At 39.2% G+C, this 10,929-nt stretch overlaps 1 protein-coding gene across 2 annotated transcripts in view; it reads right to left on the reverse strand.

Moving 5' to 3' along the window:
• Positions 1 to 4,237: 4,237 nt before the first annotated feature.
• KLHL5 (kelch like family member 5) overlaps positions 4,238 to 10,929 on the reverse strand; it is an 89,325-nt gene continuing 82,633 nt past the window's right edge. For both annotated transcript variants that reach the window (XM_080656496.1, XM_080656495.1), the window contains exons 10-11: positions 10,190 to 10,361; positions 4,238 to 5,623 (exon numbers count right to left, since the gene is read on the reverse strand). In XM_080656496.1, coding sequence (XP_080512622.1) covers positions 5,567 to 5,623; positions 10,190 to 10,361 — 229 coding nt within the window. In that variant the 3' untranslated portion in view covers positions 4,238 to 5,566. The remainder of the gene's footprint in view (positions 5,624 to 10,189; positions 10,362 to 10,929) is intronic.

Consider the following 10,929-nt stretch of genomic DNA (forward strand, 5'->3'; position numbering starts at 1 on the left):
CACGCTTATGGTGCAGGACTTGTTTCTGTGGGGCTTTGGTGCTCACTGAGTCTGCCTCTTGAATGTGTCACTTATGGATGTGAGGAGTTGAAATCTGGTGTCTCACACTGACCACTAGGTACACTGGCTTCTGGATCTCCAATGGGGTTCAGGTCAGCTACTGTCTGAGGCTACCCAGCAGGCGCTACAGCGAGAACTACAGTTTTCTCCTCTTTGCTTGGGGTTTGGAGGTTTTGGAGCTGTCTGACCTGGGCTGCAAGTTTGCTAGGTTAAGCTGCGATAGGGCAGGCCATTCATATGCTAAAGCCGCTGCTTGGAGCTTGGGTGGGTTTGTAGGTTGTGCAGGCGAGGTCTCAGGGCAGTCACTAGGCTAGGGCGTGGCAAACAGCGATGGCTGCCAGTTAGCCGGCTCTGCGTCTCCAACCGCGTCCCCGTGTCCTGCGCCCCAGCACAATAAACAATTATTCCTGCGCGCAGCCCTGCCAGCAAGCCACCCTCACTTTCCGACCCCATGGCAGACAGTCCAGCTTCTCCCCATAGGAATTTGGGTCCCCCGCGTCTTCCCAGAAACTGGAGTTCAGAGTAATCGGGAGCTTGTCTCCCGTCGGGTTGAAAACAGCAGCGCTCCCAGTCACCCATCGCCAGCCCGATTCGTGCGTCTCCATACCTCAGCTTTTCAGCGCTTGTGCACCCCTCAATGCTGTTTGCTCTTTCCTTCTAGTTGTAGAACTTCCACTCAGCCAGCTTTCCCGTGGTTCTGGGTGATAGACGTTTTGTCTTTTAGTTGTAGTTTTGAAATTGTTGTGCAAGGCAGCAGTTTAGGTGTTTACCTACGCCGCCATCTTGGATCCTCCTCTGGTGTGGATTCTTGATGATTTTTAATTTACAGGATCTTAACTGCCAATAGAGATAGTTTTACTTCTTCCTTTCTAATTGGGTTTCCTTGATTTTTCTTCCCTAATTGCTTTGGCTAGAACTTCTGGTACAATGTTGACTAACAGTGGTGAAAGTGAACATTTTTCTGATTGTAGAGGAGATGCTTTCAATCTTTTACCATTTAGTATATTGCTGGGTGTGGGTTTTTCATGAATGCCTTTTTAAAAAAATTGATTTTAGAGAGAGAGAGAGAGGAAGGAAGAGGGAGAAACATTGATGTGAGAGAGAAATGTCAATTGGTTGGTTACTTCCCGTACACACCCAGACCAGGGATTGAACCTGCAACTTGGGTATGTGCCCTGAACAGGGAATGGAACCTGTGACCTTCTGGTGTACAGAATGTGTACAGGACCATGCTCCAACGAACTGAGCCACACCGGCCAGGACTCATTAATGCCTTTTAACAGGTTGAGGAAATTCATTCTCTTTCTAGTTTGCTGAGTTTTTACCATGAAAGGGTGTTAAATTTTCATATGCATTTTCTTATCTATTGAGATGATGCCATTTTCCTCTCTATTTTAAATTTTTATTTATTTTATTTTTTCTTTATTAAGGTATTACATATGTGTCCTTATCCCCCCATTGCCCCTCCCCCCCACTCATGCCCTCACCCCCCTGGTGTCTGTGTCCATTGGTTAGGCTTATATGCATGCATACAAGTCCTTTGGTTGATCTCTCCCTCTTACCCCCACCCTCCCCTATCTTCCCTCTTAGGTTTGATGGTCTGATCGATGCTTCTCTGTCTCTAGATCTGTTTTTGTTTATCAGTTTATGTTGTTTACTATATTCCACAAATTAATAGAATGAAGGGAGCAACAGCTAAAAAATACTAAGTCAGTAATATGAAAATAAAGCTCTAATAACAAAGAGCTTTGTTACTAGAGGCCCAGTGCACAAATTCGTGCGTGGGTGTGGTCCGGCGGCCTAGCCCCAATTTGGGTGGATTGGGACTGGGCCTGTTGGGAGGAGGAGATGGCAGGAGGTTGGCTGGCTAGCCAGCCCTGATAGGGGCCCATGAGGGGAGGGGCCATGGGTGATTGGCTGGTGTGCCCCGCCCCTAATTGGGGTTGGGGGGCTGATTAAGTGAAGGGGCTGTCCGCAGTGGGCCGGTTGACCCCTCCCCCGAATGGGGTGGGTGGTGCCGGTCAGGGGCCAGCAGCCTGGGGGAGGGGTCATGGGTGGTTGGCCCGCTGGCCCTGTCCCTGATTGGGGTGGGGGGGCCGATCTGGGGTGGGGCTGGGCGGAGGGGGGGGGGAAGGGCTGCAGGAGGTTGGCTGGCTTGCCCTGCCCCCTCTTGGCGTGGAGGTGGCAATTAGAGGCAGGGCCAGCTGGGAGAGGGGCTATGGGCTGATCAGGGGTGGTGGGGGCCCATAGGGGGCAGGGCCGGCTGGGGGGAGTGGCTGCCGGATGTTGGTCAGCGGGCCCCGCCCCCTATTTGGGTGGGGGGTGCAATCAGTGGCAGGGCTGGCCAGGGGAGAGGCTGTAGGCCTATCATGGGAGGGCGGGCAGATCAGGGGTGGTGCTGGCTGGGGGGAAGGGTGGGGGGGCGTTTGGCTGGTGGCCCACCCCTGATGGTACTCTCCCACCCACCCCCATCAAGGGTGGGCTGGTCGGGGGGAGGGGCTGCAGGAGGTTGGCCGGCCAGCCCCACCCCCTGATTGGGCCAGTTTGCTGGCCATAGTGGGTGTCATAGTGACCAGTGTTCCGCGTTCCGGTCGCTGGCTTTTTATATACAGTATATAGATTACTGTCCTTGTTGCTCCCTTCATTCTATTAATGTGGTATATTACACTGATTGATTTTTGTATGCTGAACCATCCCTGTATTCCTGAAATAAATTTTAGTTTGTCATGGTGTATAATGTCTTTGTCTGGTTTGGAAGCAAGGTAATGCTGGTCTTATAGAATAAATTAGGAAGTGTTACTTTCTCTTTTTTTTGGAAGAATTTAAGAAGAATTGGTGTCAATATTTTAGATGTTTGATAGATTTCACTGGTGAACCCACCTGGTTCTGTACTTTCTTTGTTGGGAGATTTTATATTATTGATCCAATCTCTTTAATTGTTAAGGTCTGCTTAGATTTTTTTATTTCTTCACTCAGTTTTGGTAATTTGTTCATTTCTAGGAATTTGCCTATTTCATATAGAGTATCTAATTTGTTGGCAATAAAACTTATTTTTTATGAATAAATTTATGGTTCAGTCATCCAAAATACAATGCAATTTATCTAATATTTATAAAACTTGAAATGCCATGCTTTCTTACATTTACTTTTCTAAAGCAAAATGTATACAGAATTCCATAAGATATTAAGCAAAATCTTTCCCCAATTCTCAGGAACCAAAATTTTCTGATAGGAGTGTTACTGGTATAAACTTTATTTCTAAAAAGCATAAACTTCATTTGTTTTTTGACTAAAATGAATGCTTCCCCACATAAAATGAAGCCTGTCTTTTTCTACCCAGATACAGGAATGATAAGAGTGTGGACTCCTGAGCCAATTGCCTGCATTAAAACCCTGCTCTGCCACTTACTTGCTATATATAATCTTGGGGTTAACCTCTCCAATTCTGTTTCCTCCTCTGTAAAAAGAATAGAACCTACTTCACAAGGTTGCTGTGAGGATTCAGTGCATTCAAGCATACAAAAACTAGGTCCCCAGTCCATAATATGCATTCAATAATTATTAGCAAATATTATTTTTCATATGGTGGTCATTAATTGGGGTTAAAATAAAGAGCAACTAGACATCTCAATGGAAAGACTAAAAGTAAAGTCAAGGCAGCAATGTTGGATGATGGATACAAGGAAGAGCCATATTTTCCTCTAGATTTATAAGACACTAGACTGGAAGAAGGAGTGTTTGGCAAATGTTTTGTCATTAGAAAAGAAATGGTTCTCTTTATTAGTATCCAGGAGAGCAGGTTCTATTGACTATAAAACTGCATCAGAGAGGCCCTCTAGTGGGACAAAAAATCAAAGGAACTGTTCTAGTGACTCGTAAAAGAAAGGAAGGCCCCAGAGAGGGAAATGAGTCTGCCTCCACTGTGGACACAGGGAACCAGAGAGTGGATAACAGTGTTCTAAGGAATGATCACAAGTACGCGTACAAATGCTTCCTTTCAAATCACAGGTCTAAGCCTCCACAAGAAGGGATATGTACTGATATGTTCCTGCTTTTGAAATTTTGTTTTGTTTTTTATACCTTTTCCTCTCCCATCCCTTCCTCTAAATATATAAATATACTTCACAGCTGACCCTCCTTGTCAGGAAAATAATTGAATTCATATTCATAATATAATAAATTTATGAAATATTAATGTATTTGTCACTATCACTATTATTTTCTTAGCAGTCACAAAAGTGAAATAACTACAGGATTTGTTTGGGGAAACAGAAGTACTCAGTTCCTTGGTTTCTAGAAACAATGTGGAAACATTGCATGAGCATTCAAAATAGCTAAAAAAAGTTTGTTTTAATAAAGAAAGCAACTAAAATAAAGGTTACCCTGATATAAAATGCAAAAACATATTAACCACAACATTGTATTTTAAAATATGGACATTTAGATTATACTCATTTATATTAGGATATAAATTAATGACTTATACCTTAAAGGATTTATCATAAAATGTTACTGCCCAGTGCATTTTTGCAAACAATAAGCAATTCACTGAGAGTATTAACATCCACATATGTAATTAGAGTTTACAAATGTACAAAACTTTGGGTAATAAACACTTTAAACTTATTTTTCAAACATTCAATAGTCCCATTCCCCCCCAAACTGATTACAAAGAAGCACAACGGGATAAAAACATCTTTTATAAAAGAAAACAAATTCATATAATTAAATACTTGTTAGGTGAAAGAACATTATAGGTTATATAACATTTCTTTTCTCTACATAAATTTGCATATCTTAAATTTAATGCAGAACACCATGTTTCAATTCCAATCTGAGAATATTGTAACATGAACTTCTTGGTGAATCTAAATAGGATGAATATTTAAGTATATTCCAACGATCATATCAAGTTTTTATTTGGTCATTATTACTTTAACTTTTTAATGTTTTTCTTTATTTTAGAAATAAAATCCATAACCAAAGCATATATATTACAGCTATTTCTGAAACAAACAAAACACTAAACAGCATACTCTTTAGTATATCATTAAAAGAGTGGTTATGGTTAAACAAGGAAACAAATAAAAATTACTACAACTCATGTATGATAAAGTTACAAAGAAAAAGGTTACAAATTTTATCTTGTCTATTTGCACTGTAATAAAAGAAATCTGGATAATGTGAATAAAATGTGCTTGATTATTAAGAAATGCAATTTCCAATTAACACTGGGTTGTGTTTAGGAGCAGTGTGTTTGTCCTTGTATTTTACATGAGGAACATATGTTCATAACCTACCAGTTACACTTTTGATTTACTAAGAAATGGAAGTATATGATTCTGGTTCATCCTCCCTTTTTAAAAATATCTTCACTTTGAGATCAGGCACTTTGTGCCCAGGAATGTGGCATTGCAAATTTCCTAAAAATGGATCCATTCATAGTAGGATAAATGTACCAAATTCATAAAAGAGGATATCTTCATTTAGAAACCAAAGCACTAAATTATAATTTTACAGTCACAACGCAAGCCCCAGCTCTTCCTAGGCACAATGGAGCAACCTGAAAAGAAACAAAAAGACATATGTTTTGGGTTTGTAGGTAAAAATGTTGATAATACTAGACTAGTTGGTGAACCATGGAAATAGTCCATACCCCTTGGCAAAAGGCTGCTGCCCCAGGCCTACCGCTGGCCTGGTTCCTCCCCCACCAAAACCCCCTCCTGATGTGAAACTTTCGTAGACATCCCACATCACTTGGGTACATCACATGATAATGTATTATTCACTTCTCTTTAAAGGTGATTTTTTTCTGTTATTAATTGAGATATAATTGACATATAACATTATATTAGTTGCAGGTGTACAACATAATGATTCAATATTTACATATATATATTGTGAAAAGGTGTTTTTATAACTGAGAAATTGTTCTACATGAAGTACGATGTTTTGGGCAAAATGGTGTACAATATGGATGTGAGGAAATGCTGATATTGTGAGAAAATGCTGAATACTTAAAAGCAACTTTATGACCAATATGGAGAAAAATATCAAGTATTATCTAGAGGGGCCCTGTAGGAGAAGGATTATCTCAGAGAATACACAAAATACACTGCATGCCTGGGATCTGCTTACTCCAGAGAAAAACAGTAACTTCCCATATAATGACTGCTTTCTGTATGCATGGCTGAAAAGTCTAAACCCATTCTACTGATTTTCATTCAACTCCCTAGTAGTGGAAACAAACCTGATGAATGAACTCTGTGACAGTGAGAAAGAAGTGTGAGTGCTGGGTGAAGGAATATAAACTGCTTATAGATAAGGAGCAGCTCTTAAATTTTTCACTTATTGTCCTTTAAAATGTTTTTATTTTATTATTATTTTTTGTTTTTATTGATTTTAGAGAGAGAGAGGAAGGAAAAGGGACAGATAGAAACATCAATGAGAGAGAAACATTGATTGGTTGCCTCCCGCATACCTACCACAGGAGATCGAGCCCACAACTTGGGCATGTGCCCTGACCAGGAATCGAACTGGCAACCTCTTGGTGCATGGGTTGATGCTCAATGAATGAGCCATACCAGCCAGGCTGTCTTTTTTTTAATGTATCCTAAACACTAGAAAATTAATAGTGGAAACAAAAATGTGGAAAGAATAGTTGTCAAAGAACTACTTTGAAAATAGTAAGAATCTATGCATTTGACCTAAGAAAAATAAAACGTTAGCATTTGGGAAAGAGTGACTAATATAAAGAACTAATATAAAGTGTTTGTATCAATTAGTGGATTTTAAGAACACAACAGACTTCAATTGTAAGATAATTCTCAGTTATTTTCCATCTGAATCAGTTGTTTTGATCACTGTTATATCTCCTTGAACAAATAATCTATTTTAAAACCATATCCACTTACAGTATTCTAGGAGTGACTTCTAAGTCATTAAAATCTAAAGCATCTGTTTGTAATTAGCAGTTTTTCTCAAAACAGCCAAGACACTAAATCTCTACACTGTGAATGGTTCATGTTGTCATGACAACCAGCTAGCAAGTTTAGCTTAGAGAATTTATTAAATACAATGCAGGCACCTCCTGCTTTTTGGGTCAAGGCTGGTGGTAGGGTGGGTGACAGATTAAGATTTTGTAACCTGCCGAAACCCGTTTGGCTCAGTGGATAGAGCGTCGGCCTGTGGACTGAAGGGTCCCGGGTTCGATTCCGGTCGAGGGCATGTGCCTTGGTTGCGGGCACATCCCCAGTGGGGGGTGTGCAGGAGGCAGCTGATCGATGTTTCTCTCTCATCGATGTTTCTGGCTCTCTATCCCTCTCCCTTCCTCTCTGTAAAATATCAATAAAATATATTTAAAAAAAAAGATTTTGTAACCTCATTTCATTCCCTGTACAAATGTCTTCTCGTCCATTTGTTGGAACACTGAATGAAACATTTATTTTTCAGATACTATGGTTATAAGTTCACACCTAGGTGCTGTGAAATAGTGATAGAGGAGGCATGCACATAAAATATCTATGTGGTCATAGATCATTAATTTTGATACAGAATGATTCGGCATAAAGTATTAATTATCTGCAGTAACAAGCCTCAAATGCTGGCCAATGGATTTCCTTATAACTGGCCCAAGGGCTTAAATAAATATGTTTCAGAGAAAGAGATTCTTCTATCCTATTTTGGGTTTCATGGTTATCATTCACACTACGTCTGCCAAGGTGGAAGGCTGATGGGAGGTAATCACATCATTTCCAATGAAATCCTGTAGCTCTAACTCAAGCCTTCACTTCTGTCCTAACCCAACTTATCCTGTCCCCATCTACTGCTAGGTGAACTTTTTATTATTGTATCACTCTCTTGGTTAAAAGTCTCCACTGACTTCTCATGACCAAACTCTTTAACTTGACCTTCATGGACCTCCATCCTGACCCCAAACTTCCTCTCCAATAAGAACTCCTATTCTTCTCAACCAGCCACACTTCTTCAATAGAACCCACATATTTCTGTTTGGTGACATTTCTTTCATGTTTTCTCACACAATTTCCCCTTCCTTTCTACTTTCTGAGTTGAATCCATTAAGGTTTAGCTTAAATCCAACTTCTTTCTCACTGAAGCCCTCTCAACAACCATTTTCTTTTTTCTCTTCGGTTTTCTATAACTGCTCGCTGCCTATACCATGGGACTCTTCATATCACCTCTCTACCTTGTGGGCTCTCCTTACACATGCAGACCGTACCTACCTAAGTAGTTAAGTTCTATGACAGTCTGATTCTCGCAAGTTTTGTTTTCTTAACAGTACTATTCATTGCTTCTTGTAAAAAAAAACTTTGGCTCAATTAAACGTATGAATGTCTTTTATGTACCAGATACTGAATTGGGGCACAAAATTCCTGATTCTGTTCTTGGTGACGATGGAAAAAAAAAAAAAAAAAAAGATCTCAAAAGACCATTCCTGGAAGTGCTGGGCTCTCCCAGAAACAAACACGTTTGGAACTCTTGCTATAATTTGCAGGTCAAGTGTCTTACTTGTTCATGTAATTTAGGATTACCATCTTAACTAATTAGGTTATGACCAGCCATTTGATCTGCTCCCAAATGTCAGTGGCTTGAGTATTTAAAAATTATTGGTCATGTATGGGTAAGCGGCTCAGATTTTTCCGACTACCCTCTTTGTTTTCCACAATCGCCCCTCCCTTTCTCTTTCTCATAGCCTGATTGTGGTACTGACAGCTCTAGCAATGCTAGAACATCTCACCAATTCCCAGCAAGCAAATGGAGGCATACCAACTAACAATAATTTGTCTGAGTAGCATTAACTTACACTTTAAAGGTAATTTTGGATTTTAATTATGTTATAAAATTAATGAGTCCCTCTTGTTTTTTACATTTAATTAAGTGACGACTTTATCATGTTCAGGCTATATATTTTGATACTCTTTTGTCTGGGGTTCATAAGCCTCCAAAAAATTGAGAGGATCTGTTTTATTAAAAGAATTGTTTTAACAAAAACAGAGTAAGTGCACACGGGTTTCCTTTTCTCCGCATCCTCACCAACTATGTTATTTGCTGACTTTCTGATAATAGCCATTCTGACTAGTGTAAGGTGGTTCTCATTGTGATTTTGATTTGCATTTCCCTGATGATTAGTGATGTTGAGCATTTTTTCATGTCTGTTGGCTATCTGTCTGTCTTCTTCGGAGAATTGTCTTTTCATGTCCTCTGCCCATTTTTCAATGGATTGTTTATTTTTTTGTTATTGAGTTGTATGAGTTACTTATATATTTTGGATATCAACCTTTATCAAATACATTATTGTGCACTGTTAGTGAGACTGCAAACTGATGTAGGCCATATGGAAACAGTATGGAGATTCCTCAAAAAACTAAAAATAGATATATTATATGATCCAGCAATTCCACTTCTGTATAATTATAAAGAAAAACCAAGAACACTAATTTGAAAAGTTAGATGCAGCCCTATGTTCGTCGCAGCATTATTTACAACAACCAAGATATGAAGGCAACCTAAGTGTCTATTGATAGATGAATGGATAAGGAAGATGTGGGATATATGTACACTTTGGAATATTACGCAGCAATAAAAAAGAATGAAATCTTGCTATTTGTGACAACATAGGTGAATTTAGAGCAGCGGTTGCCAACCGGTGGTCTGCAGACCACTGGTGGTCCGTGAGGTCTGAAAGGTTGGCGACTGCTGATGTAGAGGATATTATACTAAGTGAAATAAATCAGGCAGAGAAAGAAAAATACTGTATGATTTCACTTATATGTGGAATCTAAAGACAAAACAAAACAAGCAAACAAACAAAACAAAAACAGACTCAGATAAACAGAGAGCAAAAGAATGGTTAGTTACCAGAAGGGATGGGGTGAGGAGATGGAAGAAAAAGAAACGGGAATACAGTCAATAATATTGTGATAAATTTACATGGCGTGACAGATGATTACTAGAATTAGTGGGGTGACCACATTGTAAGGTCAAATCACTATATTGTACACCTGAAACTAATAGAACCAATATAAGACTCTATACCAACTATAATTAAATAAAAAAAATTAAAAAACAACACAGAGTAAGTGGAATAATGAAAAATGAAATGACATACCTGAGTCCACTCATTTGTTTGGGGATCATAAGCCTCCACTGTATTAAGGTAAGTTTGTCCATCATACCCTCCAACAGCATATAATTTATCTCCAAGTAAACAGACCCCCACCGCATCTCTGCTGATGCTCATAGATGCCACTGCAGTCCACATATCTGTTTTGGGATCATATCTGAAAGAAAATTTTAGAACTGGAGTTGACATTGTTCTCACAATATTTTATGTAAAAATAGTTTTGTTCTTTAAGCCTATCTTTTTGTCTTATTATCTGCTATATAAAATGCATTTGTACATAGTTTAGAGAATATCAATAGAATATCAATATTTTCCTAAAAACTTTTAACTTACAATATTACAGATTCATTTAGCAGATGTATTCCACTTAAACTTTTCAAAAGAGCCAAGGTCAATACTGAAATCTGCTTTAAGGTTTTAGATTACCTACTGAAAATTTGAGGAAATCAGTATGTGAAGATCTATATATGATGACTCACCGCCTCAATCATTGTAGCTGTCCATTTTTGGACCTTCTTCTTCCTTTCATGAAGTATGTTTACTAGAATTGCCTAAAGCTGTCTATCTAAGAGCAGATACATGCTAAGACGACTTACATTGCTCTAATACCCCTTATCTTAATGAATAACTTTTCACTGGGTGCAGTACAACATTGAGCCTGCGGTAATTTATGGAGCGAAGTGTATAAAAACTTCCACGTTCCTCTTCTGGATTATAACATGCAA

The sequence above is a fragment of the Plecotus auritus genome, assembly GCF_963455305.1.
Source record: "Plecotus auritus genome assembly, chromosome: 1".
Taxonomy (NCBI): Eukaryota; Metazoa; Chordata; class Mammalia; order Chiroptera; family Vespertilionidae; genus Plecotus; species Plecotus auritus.